At 30.3% G+C, this 18,241-nt stretch overlaps 2 protein-coding genes across 3 annotated transcripts in view; both read left to right on the top strand.

Annotated features, from left to right (window-relative positions):
* The window catches only part of LOC126737954 (globin-2B), a 278,580-nt gene that overhangs the window by 134,147 nt on the left and 126,192 nt on the right, over window positions 1-18,241 (top strand). The window lies entirely within an intron of this gene.
* The window catches only part of LOC126737950 (neuropeptide CCHamide-1 receptor), a 68,619-nt gene that overhangs the window by 26,867 nt on the left and 23,511 nt on the right, over window positions 1-18,241 (top strand). The window contains exons 1-3 of one of the 2 annotated variants that reach the window (XM_050443071.1): window positions 1,402-1,581; window positions 16,588-16,843; window positions 17,091-17,317. In XM_050443071.1, coding sequence (XP_050299028.1) covers window positions 16,638-16,843; window positions 17,091-17,317 — 433 coding nt within the window. In that variant the 5' untranslated portion in view covers window positions 1,402-1,581; window positions 16,588-16,637. Of the gene's footprint in view, window positions 1-1,401; window positions 1,582-16,587; window positions 16,844-17,090; window positions 17,318-18,241 lie in introns of those variants that run through there. The other variant, XM_050443072.1, reaches the window with a different exon arrangement.

Here is an 18,241-nt window from a genome sequence, read left to right as displayed (position 1 = left end):
ATCCGAAGTGGAATATAGATATTGATTACAACACAATAAAATTATTTATAAATTTTTTGAATTAAGACAAATTTTAAATAAAGAGCTAGTTAAAAGTATTTTTTATTCATTAATCATCAATTATGGTATTTCAATTTGGAGGGCTGCATGAAAGACGGCAATAGAACCTTTGGAAAAGGTTCAAAAGTATATTATTAAAGTAATGCATTCTAAATTTAAGATATTCAGGACTGAATACGATTTTTTTGGAAAACCTCTATAATTTCAAAAATAATTGACCAATTTACTTATGGTTTTCGCGCATCGATTACCAATAGAACGCTTTATAATCTCAGTAAAAAGGCCATGCGTTATTTTTAACCAAAATCCAGGTATTATAACTATTTTTACATCTTTTCCAGAAAACCTCTCATTTCAGGTAATTTATTACATTTTATACAAATTTCAAAACTTTCTGTGTTTCTACTTATTTTTGTTAATTGTTTCCAGAGTTTTGGAGTAACTTTATATGCTTTTTAGAAATTTGCGACGTGATTTCTAAATCTTTCAGGAATTTTAAATAATTTTTTGAGTTCTTGGAATGTTGCAAATGCCATTTTGTTAAAAAATTACCCTTTCAAACAAAATCTAGGTAGTTAAGTCACTGCATACCAAACAGTTAAACCATTGACTTCTACGCATATCTAGGGAATCAATTTATGTGTACATCTATGATTTTATGACCGATGAATATGTTTTTTCTAATTTATAACATTAAAATGATTTTATTATGCCAGGCAGTTGAGCCATTGAATATCCAATTGTACTTCTTTTAGAATAATATAGGTGAGTCCCTGAAGATGGATTTAGAGGTAAAAATGTGCTCCTGGATTGAAAATTTGGTTAATAAAGGCACTTGTTTCCAAACAGACTTATGCTTCTAAATTTAAGACAGTTGAATGTGTTTCCTGTTCCAGGCACATTTTTCCAAAAAAAAAAATTAAAAATTTGCTTCCACTACATTTTTGAAAAAACGCTGATTTATTTAGGCAATTGTCATACAAATTCTGAAGTATCTAATTTTTCTACTTGCTGAGTTATATGGGCATATTGTATAGAGAAAAAAAACCTTTATAAAAAAATTGCTTCCTGTACATTTTTTAATAAACATTGAAATAAGTGTCAAATCAAATTATTAGAGTATTTATCGTACAACTTCCCAAGTGTCTCATTTTCTTACTTTTAATAACGTTTAAATTTCATTAATCAAACTTTAAAAATTCCAAGCCAATTACACACACTAAAAACAAACTTGCGTTAAGTCAAAACCGTTACGTGGTTCAACACCGTTCAGACGTAACCCGAGAGAGAAACAAGAAAAAAAATTAAATCGGGAGATTTTATTGTATCGGTAGTTAACGCTCCTGTACCACGGTCGCGATAATAAAACTTTGATGTTTACTACAAGCGCGAAACTCAATTTTTCTTTTGATCAAGTCGCGAGAATTCCTCGTCAAAGTTTCCCTTTGTAGTTGTTTATATTGGATTAGTCTGAAACGAAATATAAAAACAACTTTTCTGGATATCAAATTTAATGGCAAGGTGAGGCAACTTATTGGTGTCTAATTTATTTTGGCAAATGACGGATCATTCGTGTGTAATGCCTTCAATATAAGCTTTAAGGAAATAAGGCCGTCCAGAACAAAATCCTATTCAGGCAATTTTTCTGCTATAATTCTATGTCAGTTGCAAAACCATATAAAGCGTTGCAAAAGACACATTTTCTTTTTTGTTTTTACGTTTTCTAGTAAGAAATAAGAGGCAAGTTTATTGGTGAGTTGGTTAAAACCCTTTTTTTCCCCACTAAATAAGAAAATTTTCCATTTTCATTCGTCTAAGTTCCTGATAAAATCCAATCATATTTTTCTTATCCAGTTTTTTTTCTTTTTAAAATCTGATCGTAAAACCAGATAAACTTTTGCAACACGAACGAATATTTCGTCTCGATATCTCCCTATCGAGTTACGTACTTGAAAAGAAAAGTCAAGGAAAAGAGGGTGGAAAAAGGAGGGTTTTTGGCTGAAAACCAAGAAATGTCTATACTTGAGTTATTGAGTATTTTTTAAAATTTCAGTCTTAGTCCAGGGATCTCATAGATGGTTCATTTTACTATAATTATAGCTCATAAACATTGAGCAATTTGTATGCCAATTCTTAAGAATCTCACTGTACTATTATTTGAGTTATGGACTTTTAATGAGATCTTTTATGCCTTTCAGGGATCTCAATTTTTCCATATTTTCTAGGCCTTCAAGGTGATTTTTCACACGGACCATTTTGTTTAAAACTTTCATATCTTAAAAAATAATAGACCAATTTACTTAGAGTCTTTACAAATCGATTACCAATAGAACCCTTGACAGTTCCTGAAAGATTCAAGTAAATTGGTCGTGATTTGACATTTTAATGAGTTATTAAACTAGAGAGTAGTATTTTTGGACCACTTTTTGAAAAAATCTTCATAATTCCAAAAATAAATGACCACTTTACTTATAGTTTTCACACTCAATAGTCAATAGAAGCATATATAAACTTACAAAGTTTTGAATCAATTGGTCTTATATTAAATTTTTTATGAATTGTTAAACTTCAGACAAAAATTTTCTGGACCCTATTTAGAAAAACTTTTATATCTTTATAGACAAAATAATGGATTAAGTTACTTAGAGTCTTCGCATATCGATTTTCAATAGAACGCTTTATAAATTTATCAATCAAGATACTAATGTATGTTTGGACCGTTTTTGAAAAACTGTCATAGTTTCAAAAATAATAAATAAATTTACTGGTGGTCTTCTTCCATCGATTGACAATAAAACGCTTTACAATTACTGTTGGTTTCGAGTAAATTGGTTTTGATTTAAATTTTTAATGAACTTTTAAACTTAAGAGTAAATTTTTTTTGCTCATCGATTGTCAATAAAACCGTCTATAATTTCCCTAAAATTTCAAGTAAATTGGACTAACTTTGAGCTTTTTATGAATTTTTAAACTTGAGAGAAATTTTTTTTTGGACCACATTTTTAAAAACTTCTATAAATTCGAAAATAATTGACCAATTTACATAGGGTCTTTACACGTCAAGTGCGAATAGAAGCCTTTATAGGTCCAGTAAGATTTAAGTAAATTAATCTTAATTTGATTTTTTTTTAATTTTTAAACTTGAGGGTAAATTGTTTTGAACCCACTTTTGGTAAAGTATTGATAAATTCTAAAATAATGGACTAATTTACTTAATTTTTTTAACGTTAATTATAAATAGAACAATTTCTAATCTCAGCAAGTTTTAAGTAAATGGAACTAATTTTGATTTTTTTATGAATTTTTAAACTTGAGTGTAGATTTTTTTGGACTACTTTTGGAAAAATGTTTATAATTTTAAAAATAATGGACCAATTTACTTATAATTTTTATGCGTTGATTACCAATAAAATCGGTTATAATTGCAGTAAAATTCAAGTAAATTAGTCTTGATTTAATTTTTTTATAATTTTTGAAATTTAAGACTAAATTGTTTTGAACCACTCTTGGAAAAGTGTTCATAATTTCTAAAATAATAGACCAATTTACTTATCCTTTCCGTGTGTCAATTACAAACAGACCAGTTTCTAATCTCAGTAAGCTCTAAGTAAACTAGTCTTGATATAAATTTCTAATGAATTTTTAAACTTAAGGGTAAATTGTTTTAAGGAACTTTTAGAAAAGTGTTCATAATTTGTAAAATACTAGACCAATTTACTTATGTTTTTTACACGTCAATTACAAATACAACGATTTCTAAGCTTAGCAAATTTCAATTAAATTAGACTAAATTTGAATTTTTTACGAACTTTTAAACTTGAGTGAAATTTTTTTTGGACCACTTTTGGAAAAATGTCTATAATTTTAAAAATAATGAACCAATTTACTAATGGTTTTTGCACGTTGATTCCTAATAGAATCGTTTATGATCCTAGTAAAATTCAAGTAAACTAGTCTTGATTTGAATTTCTTATAAATTTTTAAATTAGAAGGTACATTTTTTTGAGCCATTTTTGGATTCAAGTATTCATAATTTCTCAAACAATGTACCAATTTACTTATCTTTTCGCGTGTCCATTACAGATAGAACGACTTCTAATTCTAATAAGTTTTAAGTAAATTAGCTTTAATTTGAATTTTTAATGCATTTTTAAACTTAAACGTACATTTTTTTTGACTAGTTTTGAAAAAATGTTAATAATTTCGAAAAAAATTAACAAATTTACTCATGTGTTCCGCTGGTCGATTACAAATAGAATAGTTTTTAATTTTAGGAGGTCTCAAGTAAATCGGACCAGATTTAAATTTTTTATGAATTTTGAAACTTGAGGGTACATTTCTTTTAACCATTTCTTGAAAAATCTTTATAATTTAAAGAAAGAATAGAATAATTTACTTATGGTTTTCGCACTTTGATTATCAATAGAACCATTATCAATCGCAGTAAAACTTAAGTAAATTTGTCTTGATTTGATTTTGTTATAAATTTTTAAAATTGAGGGTAAATTTTTTAAACCACTTTTAGAAAAGTATTTACAATTTAAATAAGTTGGGGGCAAATTTTTTTGAACCACTTTAAGAAAAGTGTTCATAATTTCCAAAATAATTGACCAATTTACTTATGTTTTTTACGTGTCAATTACAAATAGAACAGTTTCTAATCCCAGTAAGTTTGAAATAAACTTGTCTTGATTTGAATTTCTAATGAGTTTTTAAAATTAGGGTTATATTTTTTTGGACCATTTTTGGAAAAATGTTAATAACATTAAAAATAATAGACCGATTTACTTATTTTTTCGCACATCGATTATAAATAGAACGGTTTCTAATTGTGAGAAGTTTCAAGTAAATTGAACTAAATTTGATTTTTTTATAAATTTTTAAACTTGAGGGTAAATTGTTTTTAACCACTTTAAGAAAAGTGTTCATAATTTGTAAAATACTAAACTAATTTACTTATATTTTTTACAAGTCGATTACCAATACAATGGTATTTAATCTCAATAAGTTTCAAGTAAATTGAACTAACTTTGAATTTTTTATGAATTTTCAAACTTGAGTGTAAATTTTCTTGGACTACTTTTGGAAAAATGTTAATAATTTCAAAAATAATAAATCAATTTATTCACGTTTTCCACTGGTCGATTACAAATAGAACAGTTTTTAATTTCAGGAGGTGTTAAGTAAATCGGACTAAGTTTAAATTTTTTATGAATTTTAAAACTTGAGGGTACATTTTTTTTTAGCTTTTTGTTGAAAAATGTTTATAATTTAAAAAGTAACACAGTAATTTACTTATGTTTTTCGCACGTCCATTACAAATAGAACGGTTTCGTATCTCAGTAACCTTCAAGTAAATTGGACTTATTTTGATTTTTTTTATGAATTTTTAAACTTGAGTGTAAATTTTTTTGGACCATTTTTGGAAAAATGTTAATAACTTTAAAAATAATAAACCGATTTACTTATGTTTTCGCACATCGATTACAAATAGAACGGTTTCTGATCGTAAGAAGTTTCAAGTAAATTAAACTAAATTTGAATTTTTTATAAATTTTTAAACTTGGGAGTAAATTGTTTTGAACCTCTTTTAGAAAAGTATTCATAATTTGTAAAATACTGGACCAATTTACTTCTGCTTTTTGCACGTCGCTTACAAATACAACGGTTTCTAAACCAGTAAGATCTAAGTAAATTACTCTTGATTTTAATTCCTAATGAATTTTTAAACTTAAGGGTATATTTTTTTAGACCATTTTTGGAAAAATGTTAATAACTTCAAAAATAATGGACCGATTTACTTATGTTTTCGCACATCGATTACAAATAGAACGGTTTCTGATCATGAGAAGTTTCAAGTAAATTGAACTGAATTTGAAATTTTTATAAATTTTTAAACTTGAGCCAAAATTATTACTTTTGGAAAACTGTTCATAATTTTTAAAATAATAGACCAATTTACTCATCCTTTTCGTATGTCAATTACAAAAAGGCAAGTATCCAATCCCAGTAAGTTCTAAGTAAACTAGTCTTGATATTCAAATTCAAATTCACATTCAAAAGACTTTTATTACCACTTAAACATTATACATAGAAAATTACATATTTTTATTACAAGAATTTATACAATGCTAAGAGTAATGCGGACTGAACTGCGATTATAAAAACAACCGATAACACATACACGAGCTAGCGCGCATGTGCCGCTCAGACCGTTAAAACATACTAACCTAATTACAACTAAAAGAAGAATAAAGACTTTCCCAATAATAATTATTAAGAAAATAAGTCATTAAACCCTAAAAACATATAAAAGCTAAAAACAAAAAAATATATAGTGTAATAATTTACTATATCAATTACATTAATATAGGTACCATCTGTGCAATAGACAGAGAGGAGGAAGGGCGGCAAAAAACACGAGCCGAGGCTGGAAAACCAGGGCAACACGACGCAAAAATGAATAGATATTCCAAAATGAACTATTTAAAATTTTATTTTTACGGTTCATTTTGGAAATTCATTTGGAAGAAAATATATAAAATTCTAATGAATTTTTAAACTTAAGGATAAATTGTTTTGAGCCACTTTTAGAAAAGTGTTCATAATTTGTAAAATACTGGACCGATTTACTTATTTTTTTGCACATCGATTACAAATAGAACGGCTTCTGATCGTGAGAAGTTTCAAGTAAATTGAACTAAATTTGAATTTTATATAAATTTTTAAACTTAAGGGTAAATTGTTTTGAGCCACTTTTAGAAAAGTGTTCAAAATTTGTAAAATACTGGACCAATTTACTTATGTTTTTTACACGTCGATTACAAATACAACGGTTTCTAAACCCAGTAAGATCTAAGTGAATTATTGTTGATTTTAATTTCTAATGAATTTTCAAACTTAAGGTTATATTTTTTTGGACCATTTTTGAAAAAATGTTAATAACTTCAAAAACAATGGACCGATTTACTTATTTTTTCGCACATCGATTACAAACAGAACGGTTTCTAAGCGTGAGAAGTTTCAAGTAAATTGAACTAAATTTGAATTTTTTATAAATTTTTAAACTTGAGGGTAAATTGTTTTGAACCACTTTTACAAAAGTGTTCATAATTTGTAAAATATTGGACTAATTTACTTATGTTTTTTACACGTCGATTACCAATACAACGAGTTATAAGGTTAGCAAATTTCAATTAAATCGGACTAAATTTGAATTTTTGATGATTTTTTAAACTTGAGGATAAATTTTTTTTGACCAATTCTTGAAAAACAATCATCATTTAAAACACAATAAATCAATTTACTAATAGTTTTCATACAACTTGAGCCAAAATTGTTTTAAACCACTTTTGGAAAACTGTTCATTATTTCTAAAATAATAGACCAATCTACCTATCCTTTCCGTATGTCAATTATAAATAGACCAGTTTCTAATCCCAGTAAGCTCTAAGTAAACTAGTCTTGATATAAATTTCTAATGAATTTTTAAACTTAAGGGTAAATTGTTTTGAGCCACTTTTAGAAAAGTGTTCATAATTTGTAAAATACTGGACCAATTTACTTATGTTTTTTACACGTCAATTACAAATACAACGATTTCTAAGCTTAGCAAATTTTAATTAAATTAGACTAAATTTGAATTTTTTATGAACTTTTAAACTTGAGTGAAATTTTTTTTGGACCACTTTTGGAAAAATGTCTATAATTTTAAAAATAATGAACCAATTTACTAATGGTTTTTGCACGTTGATTCCTAATAGAATCGTTTATGATCCTAGTAAAATTCAAGTAAACTAGTCTTGATTTGAATTTCTTATAAATTTTTAAATTAGAAGGTACATTTTTTTGAGCCATTTTTGGATTCAAGTATTCATAATTTCTCAAACAATGGACCAATTTACTTATGTTTTCGCGTGTCGATTACAGATAGAACGACTTCTAATTCTAGTAAGTTTTAAGTAAATTAGCTTTAATTTGAATTTTTAATTAATTTTTAAACTTGAACGAAAATTTTTTTGGATAATTTTTGGAAAAATGTTAATAACTTCAAAAATAATGGGCCGATTTACTTATTTTTTCGCACATCGATTACAAATAGAACGATTTCTGACCGTGAGAAGTTTCAAGTAAATTGATTTAAATTTGAATTTTTTATAAATTTTTAAACTTGAGGTTAAATTGTTTTGAACCACTTTTAGAAAAGTATTCATAATTTGTAAAATACTGGACCAATTTACTTATGTTTTTTACACGTCGATTACAAATACAACGATTTCTAAGCTTAGCAAATTTCAATTAAATTGGACTAAATTTGAATTTTTTATGATTTTTTAAACTTGAGGATAAATTTTTTTTGACCAATTCTTGAAAAATGATCATCATTTAAAACAATAAATCAATTTACTAATGGCTTTCGTACATCAATTACCAATAAAACCGTTTATAATCTCAGTAGGATTCGAGTGAATTAGTCTTGATTTAAATGTTTCTAGAACTTCTATACAATTGTTTTACGATGTTTTTAATTCAATTTTGTTAACATTTGATTAATGATCCTTTATATCAAATCAATTTACTTGAACAACTGTCAGTGTCTCACGTTCCTAGTATTTCAGTTATAAAAATGTTTAAAATCATCTATGTGGAATGTTTTTTATGTAGGCCCTTTATATATTATGGCCTATCCCAATCGCAAAGGTCAAGCCATTTATTATATATTTTATGTTATTTTTAAAACCCTATAAACCTAAGGGTACGGCATTGTTATATTTGAACGCTATAGGCTCTAACTCTTGATGGGGTCAATTTACAAGCAATTCGCTTTTTGCGCCGAAATAACTATGAAATTTTTTAACATATATGCTGCTCAATATGCATAATCCTAAGGTATAAATAGGTATATTTTTCGTAAAATTAACTTATATATTTAGCATCTAAGTGGAAAATAATTAGGAAGGTTATCATAAATTATTTAAGACAAATTGTTTGCCACTTAAAGAAGCTGTGAAAAGTGTAAATTTTTTGGTAAAGTAAGGGACATGTTACATCACTCACTCGCTTTAAATGTGATTTATTTAAAAGAGAAAACTTCCACTTAAGTTCCAGTGGTGACGAAATTTCTACTCAGTTTTGGGGTGAATCTTATCGATCCTAATTCAGCTTAAAGTGTCAAGGCTCAACATTTCCTCCGGACAAACTTATGAGGATCATTGGGCATTGTTGCATTATTCAATAAACGCTTGCCAGGCAATTTGGCATTAATGTATCTAAAGTTGCAAGGGGCTTGAATTAATAAAGTTACGACTTGACAGCCATTCAAGCACTAAAAAACGTATACATATGCCTTGAAAACTTCCACCTTAAAATCCGTTTTATCAAGAACATCTTGAAATTCTCGAAAACCCCAAATCGAAGCAAAACCCTGACAAAGTATTGTAAAATTTATATCCGGCATAATGTGGCATCGACTCGTAAAAAAGCGATTTCAATACCAGACAGATGGATTTTCTTTCGCAATATATATCGCTAGGCGTTACTTCGGTTACCCTCCATGTCCCTTTAATGGAATTTTAAGCATAAAAAATCACATTACATCACACTATAAACTAAAAACTTTTAAGCTCTACTAATATATTCCAATTAAATAATAATTGCCTCAGAGGGAGCAAAAGTTCCCAAAATGCACCCTAGAAATTAAGAACTTTTTCCCTCTGACATGATATAAACTTTCTAAAAATATACAATTTTTTTTTAAAATATTCCACGCATGCTAATCAAGGCCAGTTTGAATAGTGCAACGTGATTATCCCTGATTATGAATACCAGTTTAATTATGGCTTGACCAACATACAATTTAGGGTCAGAAAGGCTTAATAGAGATCGGAGAGGACTCGTTTCTGTATCAAGTTTAATTTTGGAATAAATTTAAATTTGATTATAATTTGGCGCGTGTGTGTGTGAATGTCAGCCATTGGAGTTATACTGATGGAGGTCGAGTCAATTATCTCTTTTATTAATGGTCTGGATATAGAAGAGTTGGTTTTAAGTAAGTCCAAGTTTTCGGGATAAAAGTCTTTTTTTGGTATCCAGGGATTATTCGTTTCAGGAAACTAATTTAAATAAAATCTATCCTTCAAGGTTATCTTCGCTATAAATATTATTTAGTTCGAATTTTATCCCGAACATTATATTTTCAAATTTTAAACCTCTCGAAAAAAAGACATCAAGTTACATTCATATTTTATGCATAATAACACGTTTCGCGGAAATTTCTGGAGCGCGGTTTTCCGCATATCCAGATTTACCCCTTTGTGTAGGAATTTTCCCGAATTCGCATCCAATTTAACTGCCGCGGTTGCATCGGCATAAACAAAAACTGTCGTCGCGTCGTTTAACCGTGTAACTTTTATGTTGTTGAAATGATGACGGGACGGATTTGTACCAATTAGTCGAAAAGTTTTATATAACTGATATTAATTTTTTTTCCTCATATTTACTTCTACAGCATACCACGAATGTTATGATTGTGTCTATAAGATACACTAGAATAGTATTTTAAGGAAAAGTAAACAGTGTTATTCAAACCCATGAGGGTCGTGAGTTTTCAAACAAATCGCATCTCAGTTTTCGTTATTTTGCATCTAAGTTCCAAGTTTTGTTGGTTCTGTACCTCTAGAATACTTCCTTCAACCTGATGTATATGGATTATTTGATGTTTAAATGTATACCAAATTGTTCAAATAAATTGACTTGACGCCTATTTCAGGGTTTTTTAAAAAATCTAGAGGAAGGCAATTTTTTTTTTAGTGTTGATAATATACCCATAACTCAAAAACAAAGAAAGTGAGACATTTAAAAATTTCTATAATAAACTCTGCACCTATTTTTGCGTTTTTCGAAAAATTAACGGGCAGTATTTTTTTTTTTTTTTTTTTTTTTTTTTTTTTTTTTTAATAGGATTTTGTCACAAAAAGGGTTACCAACATGCTTATAACTCAAAAATCACTAAAGTGAGACACTTGAAAATTTAGATGAAAATTTTTCAAATAATTTGATTTGTTACGAGTTTAAGCGTTTTTTGAAAAATTGTACAGACAGCAATTATTTCTTTTTTTTGAAAAAGTGATTTTGTCAGAAAAAGTGTTTCCAGCATGCTTATTACTGAAAAACCACTAAAGTGAGACACTTGAAAATTTAGATAACAAAGATTCAAATATGGTCACGGGTCATATAAGAATGTCCTTTCCTTCTGATGGGCATGGCTCCAGTGACTGTGGACTGCGAGGGATTCGTGACGCACGTTGCAGGCAGAGAGGAGTGGCAGCATTCCAACAGACCTGCATTGCTAAACAGGGGGACCATCTGGTACACAGATGGCTCCAGAATGAATAACAGAGCTGGATCAGGGCTTTGTGTTGGGATCTCACATACCAGTAGGGCATACTCGCTGGAGCAGCATGCCACTGTCTTCCAGGTCGAAGTATTCGCTGTATTAAAATGCGAACAGAAAATCCTAAGCTGCGAACACCGCAATACAGTCGTATCAATATGCACAAACAGCAGAGCTGCCATTAAGGCTATCACGGCCGCAAAGGTAAGCTCCAAGCTTGTACTAGAGTGTATAAATGTCCTGAAAAAACTGGTGCAGGTTGGCTGCAGGGTCCAGCTCGTCTGGATGGCATGCAGGTAATGAGGAAGCAAACTCTCTTGCCAGACTGGGTTCCGCGAATGTGCCGATGGGGCCGGAACCCATAGTTGGTATCGTCAAATACGTTGCGGTCGCGTCAATGAAGGGTCTGCTGGACAAGTGGACCCACCGAAGATAGACTGAGTCCCCTGGTATGAGACAGGCCAAAGCGCACATAGGTGGGCTCTCTGCCTGTATCACCAAAAATCTACTACACCTAAAAAGACGGGAAATTCAGCTAGTGACAGGTCTTTTAACCGGTCACTGGCACTTTAGAAGCCATCTCTATACTATCGATATTGCGGACAACCCGGAATGCCGATGGTGCTGTGAGGAGGATGAAACCATTGACCATGTAGTCGGGGAGTCCTCAGCACTCGCGCGCGCCAGGTTTAAATACTTGGGCAGCCTTTTCAGTGTACCAAGTGACTTTAAGTTCTTTAGACCAGAGAGCCTTATCGGTTTCTCTAAGGCCGTTGGGCTCTGGTAACCCCCGGTGGGGCATGACGGGTCCATTAGGAGACCTATATGCACAACTGCCTTGGCAGCCCACTATTTCGAGAATTCATTCGACAATTCAATTCAAGGTTCAAATAATTTGAGTTGATACTGGTTTCAGCGTTTTTTGAAAATGGAACAGAAAGCAATTTTTTTTTTTTTAAATTATTTGTTTACAAAAAGCATTATCAAATATGTTTATAACTTAAAAACCACTACAAAGTTCAATTGTTTTTTTTTGTGGAAAAAGTTACCTTGAATAAGAAATACCTTTAACTGTCTTTAACCTGGACACATAAATCCATACCTCAACTGCCTGGAAAGAAGTGCCTTTACTAACCAAACTTTGAATCCAGGAGCACGTTTTAACCCTCAAATCCATCTTCAGGATCTCATCTACATTATTCTAAAAGAAAAAAATATTGCGATTGCATATTTCATAACTCAACTGCCTGGAATAATAAAATCATTTAAGTGTCATAAATTTTAAAAAAATCATAGACGCACGGATATATTGACAACCTGAAAATAAAATTCAATGGTTGGTCATAGAATACCAAACAATTACTGTAGACTTAACTGTGTGAAAACAAGTGTCTTTACTAATTAAATTTTTAACTCGTTAACGTTTTTACTATCAAATCCATCTTCATAAATCTATTTTAAACTAAAAAAAAATACAATTTGATCTACATATAACTAATTTGATTATTTCGTAAAAGAAATATACAATTTGGTACAATAAGTTACATTTTTTTGACTCAAAAACTAGAAAAGTGAAACAATTCAAAACTTGAGAGGATTCTAAAGGGGCGGTAAAAGATACAAAATCAGTTGTCATTTGTGAATTTTATTTTTAAATAACGTAAAAGTTCAGGGAAACATTCAAAACGACTCAGAAATTGCAGAATTCACAAAAAATCATGATAATTTATAAAAATTGAAAAATATGCCTCAAAATTTTCAAAAGAGCTTAAAATGTCTGGAAGAACATTAAAACTGTTATAAACATCTGGAAAACATACAAGCGATATTGTTTTTTTGTATCGTAAATAATAAACGGTATTAATGTCATTAGTATTCAAATCGATAAAGGCCGTGAATTTTTAATCAAGTTATGTCTCCGCAAAATGTTCACTGTTTAAGATAAATGTTTTTGGTATCACCCTTACTTCCATTAGTAGTTAGACCATACTCTAAAGTATAATTAAAAAATCCTCCGAGGCACTAATAATAGCAATATGACTTTTTAATAAAAAAAAAGAATATTGTTTAAACTGATGAGAGTCATGAGTTTTCAAACTAATCCAATCTTCACAAAAGCGTTCACTGCTTAGTAAAAATTGGTCGAATTTTACTCTAGTATCCACCTGATTGATTACAGAATACTTAAGGTATTTAAGGGAGTAACCAAGGCACTAACTATAGTGATGGTGTTTTATTAACCCATTAAGGCCCAACTTTTTTTTTTTGAATTTCTATTTGAGTTTTGGTTAACATGTTTGTTTTGGCTTAAAAAAATTAATAAAAATTTTTTTTTTTTGATTTTTGGGTCATTTTTTTGATCATTGTATCAAAAAATAGACCGTCCTCATATGGGCTGATACAGGGTGATTGATGGTTGATGGTACCTTAGACGTTTACAGAGAACGGAAAATATTTTTTTTTTGAAAATTTGGCAACATGAGTTTTAGCTGATGATCTAACGATTAAAAATATTTTTAGCGATGCAGCGTTGCCGCTTATAACAAAAAGTTGTAGCAACTTTGTTATTTTAAATGGAATACCCTGTATATTTTTTTATTTTCCAATCCGCTATCACTTTATGATTGGTTTTGTATAAGGTATTCCTATACCTATCTTTAGTGGTTTTCGAGAAATTAATAATTTTCTTTATTTTTTGACCAAAACATAGCTCCAAATAAATTTGTATTACTACGACACTGGAACGCGCAGAACCTTGAAATTATAAACGTAATTTATGGAAGTATTTTACATTATTTTTCACTATGAAAATTTGTTCTACGTTATACAGGGTTGCTCAAAATTAGTGATTTTACCGCTAGATACGAAAATGGTAAAAAGTGCATTTATTAAAATGGAACACCCTGTATACTATAACATATTCTAAAAGGAAATTAAAATCCCTGTCTAATGAGGTATTATGTTCCTATATCGAAGTAGTTTGGTTTCGGAAATAAAAGCAATTTTCTGTAAAAATCGGAATATTTTGACATATTTTTTTTTATTTGGCAACGCTGCATCGCTAAAAATATTTTTAATCGTTAGATCATCAGCTAAAACCCATGTTGCCAAATTTTCAAAAAAAAAATATTTTCCGTTCTCCGTAAACGTCTAAGGTACCATCAACCATCAATCACCCTGTATAATATATGTAATCCCATATTAAAATATTAAAAAAAAAACAAATAAGATCAAACTAATGTACTGATAAACAAATCAGAGGTGTTTATGAAACATAAATTAAAAAACTAATTTTTTTATGAAAATTATTAAAACAATAAGGTACACAAAGAGTGACATTACATTTTGAAACTCGACCACCTTCTTTTTTGTTCCATCTTTGTACAATAGCGGTTGGTAAAAGTGTATCAAAGTTGATTGCCACCGAAACGCACCTGCTATCATTCCATTTGATTTATTGAAGATTTTTTTGGCTACTGTCAAAGTGCCAGTCATAGGCCCCTCTCGGTTCCTTTTCGAGCTCTTTGGAGGACTTGGTGGGACACTTGGATGATCGATTTTCCCTTATGGTTCCTGTGGCTCGAAAGCCTACACAAGAGGTTGTAACTCGTAAAAAAGTTGCCAAAGAAAATAATGTGTCTTTCAGGATTTTTTACAGTTTCCAGCATACTTGTTACGACTCTTATTCCTAGAGGAATCTTGGGCTCGGCTGTTGATTTATTATCCTTGCCACAGTACAAAGCAAAGTTGTAGCAATACCCATTATCACTACAAAGCGCCCATGATTTGTATCCAAACCGTATAACCGGCTTTTCTTTGAGAAATTGCTTTAGGTCATAGAAATGTATGGAAAACTCCCCATTGCTGAAATTTAGTATTTATTGCCCCAAATATTGGCCCTATTTTGACTGACTTATCGTCTTTATTATCATTTGCAAGGGAATTTTCAGCAAAGTGAAGACAAGATTTTATTTCTTTGTGGGCATTTCTGGAAAACGCATTTTTCACTAGAGGAACACCCAAATCTTCTCTTTCACTTGGTAAGGCATGATAGCCAGAAAAAATCAAAAACCCGATAAAAATTTTGAGGTCCTCCGAAGTTATAAAAAAATCATGTTTATTTTTCTGTTGGGCGTATCTCATGGTCTCTGTTTGAAGAAGATTATTAAGATCATCATCAAAAAACTTCTTAAATATTTGTAGTTGCCTTAATTCCTGTAATTCTTCTTTTATTTTGTGGGAAGCTTCGGCACAACCTTCTTCTTTAATATTTTCATACATGGGTTCTTCCTTAGTTCATTTCGATGTCCAGGATTTAGTGCTGCATGCAACCTTTTTCCTTTTTATGAAATTTGACAGCGGTAAAATATCTTCCGATTCCCAATCATTTTGTTCTTCTACCTGTATCTCCACAACCCCTGGGACGTCCTGGACATCAATTGCCCCTAAGTCACTATCGTCGATATCGTCTACGTCCGTCAATTCATCCACCTCGGGAGGTTATAGCGCAGTATCAGCATCTATTTGGTTAGAATAGAGATATTCCACCGCATCGCCTAAGTTCTTAAAACTATGTCTATTCATTTTTTGCAATTAAAAAAAATATGTAATAACCCAGTAGTGTCCTCATTTGAGGTTAGGTTTTCGGCTGAAAAAATTCAACTAGAAATATCATAATATTTTTACAATGTTTCTACATCTATTTGGTTGTAAAACACACTAAAGAAAGTATCTTACCCCTACTACTAAAGGAAATATGACCTATGGGCCTATAGCAGGTCTTTCTAATCAAAATCTTTAAGAAACAACGTGATTTTCGCCGGAGAAGTAAGCACAAACACTAGTAAATACCACCTGCAGAATATTGCGTAGAACACCTAGTTAATTAATAAGGAATATTTTTTATTGACATCGATGACGATCGTCAATTTTCAAATAAAACGCAACTCTTCAAAAGTATACACTGATCAGTAAAAATTGGTCCGATTTTAGTCCAACTTGCACCAATGCAAAAAAATACATTATAGTGTAATTAAATAGGTACATAAAGACCCTAATTATACTAAAACTATTATTTTAAGTGCCCTAACTATAAACCCAAATATAAAAACTAACTGTTCCCATTTCTCTTTCAGAAATATTGATGAGGCCTAAACAATAGCGGAGTTAAATATATTGCCACAACATGAACGTGACCATCGATCAAAACTTCAAAAACGTTTCAGACTTGATGAACGATAACTTAACGGAGTATATTCCGTACGAGCAACGACCAGAGACCTATTTTGTACCGGTTTTATTTTTATTAATTTTCGTGGTCGGGTGCCTCGGAAATGGCACCTTGGTGGTAATATTCCTAAAGCATCGGACCATGAGGAACGTTCCTAATACGTAAGTAATAACTTTTTTTTAATTTAACTGTTCACGGTAAAATAAAGCTGATGCTAGAAAAATAATGCAAATTAATTCATGAATAGTTAGGGTCAAGTGAAACGAGGCTCCACATAAAAGACCACCGCAGCCTGTTTATGAATTTACGAATTAAAAAGTTGTTTTTCTGCTGGGTTAATATTAGGATTCTCATAGAAAATTAAATTTGCATACTACGCTCTCGTTTAATAAAGAATTTTATTTACAGATATATTTTCTCGTTGGCATTAGCAGACTTACTAGTGATAATCACCAGTGTACCATTCACATCGATTATTTATACAGTAGAGTCCTGGCCATGGGGCGAACTGATCTGCAAAATATCAGAAACCGCCAAGGATATTTCTATTGGAGTATCGGTGTTTACCTTGACGGCTTTATCTGCAGATCGGTTTTTTGCTATTGTAGACCCTTTGAAGAAGTTTCACACCAGTAGTAAGTAAACAACTTTATTGTCGGTTTTTATATAGTATGCTAAGAATCTATTTTTATAATGTAACTAAGCATTTAATTTTGTTTAAAAACTCACTATCACGATCCATCTGTATTACACTTAAATATTTTATTTTCCACACGTTCTCCTACCTCTTTTTTCTCTCTCTTCAATCCACGTCAAAAACCATCATTTTTATATCGAAATAATAACTTCACTTCGTTGCCTCTATATCAGCGGTTTTTCCAGAACAGCGAACCCGTCTGGGGTTATTTAAAGTGAAACTGAAATTTTAACGAGTTCGGACAATATTCCATTAAGGTTACATTAGGCCGTATCCTGACACGTAATTATTAACAAAACACATCATAATTTATTAGTAGGCATTCCGTTTAATTATCTGAAGTGATTTATATCGGATAAACACGGTCTGTGTAATTTCTATATGATGAAATTATTAAAACACGCACTAGAGAGTTCGAGATGAGATGTCTTTGTTAGTATTGGGTTTAGAGGTTTAATCATAGGGATTTATTCTATTTTGAACTAAATAAAATTTATTTTATTATTGGAGCTTAATTAGGTAATCGGTTATTAAGCAAAAGATCCATGCTTGATCCGGCAGGGGTCTGCAGACGTGAAGCAAAATTTAATTTAAACTGTTGGTGAAGAATAATTTTAACAAAAATGTGCATTTATTTATAAGAGCTTTAATTTTGCTTCAGATATTTATAAAGATTGATTAACTTGTATAAAAAATATAAGCAATTCTTTGGCCATCACTTATTTGACATAAAACCTGAGATATCTCTAATAGTATTGGGTTTAGAGGTTAAATCATAGGAACCTGTATTTTAGAATATTCCATCGTGAACCAAATTAATTTTATTTCATTATCTTAGCTTAATTAGGTAATGAGTTATTAA

Source organism: Anthonomus grandis, chromosome 6, assembly GCF_022605725.1.
Source record: "Anthonomus grandis grandis chromosome 6, icAntGran1.3, whole genome shotgun sequence".
In the NCBI taxonomy this organism is placed as follows: Eukaryota; Metazoa; Arthropoda; class Insecta; order Coleoptera; family Curculionidae; genus Anthonomus; species Anthonomus grandis.
Note: the sequence above shows the minus strand (reverse complement) of the source record. Positions and strands in the feature narration are given on the sequence as shown.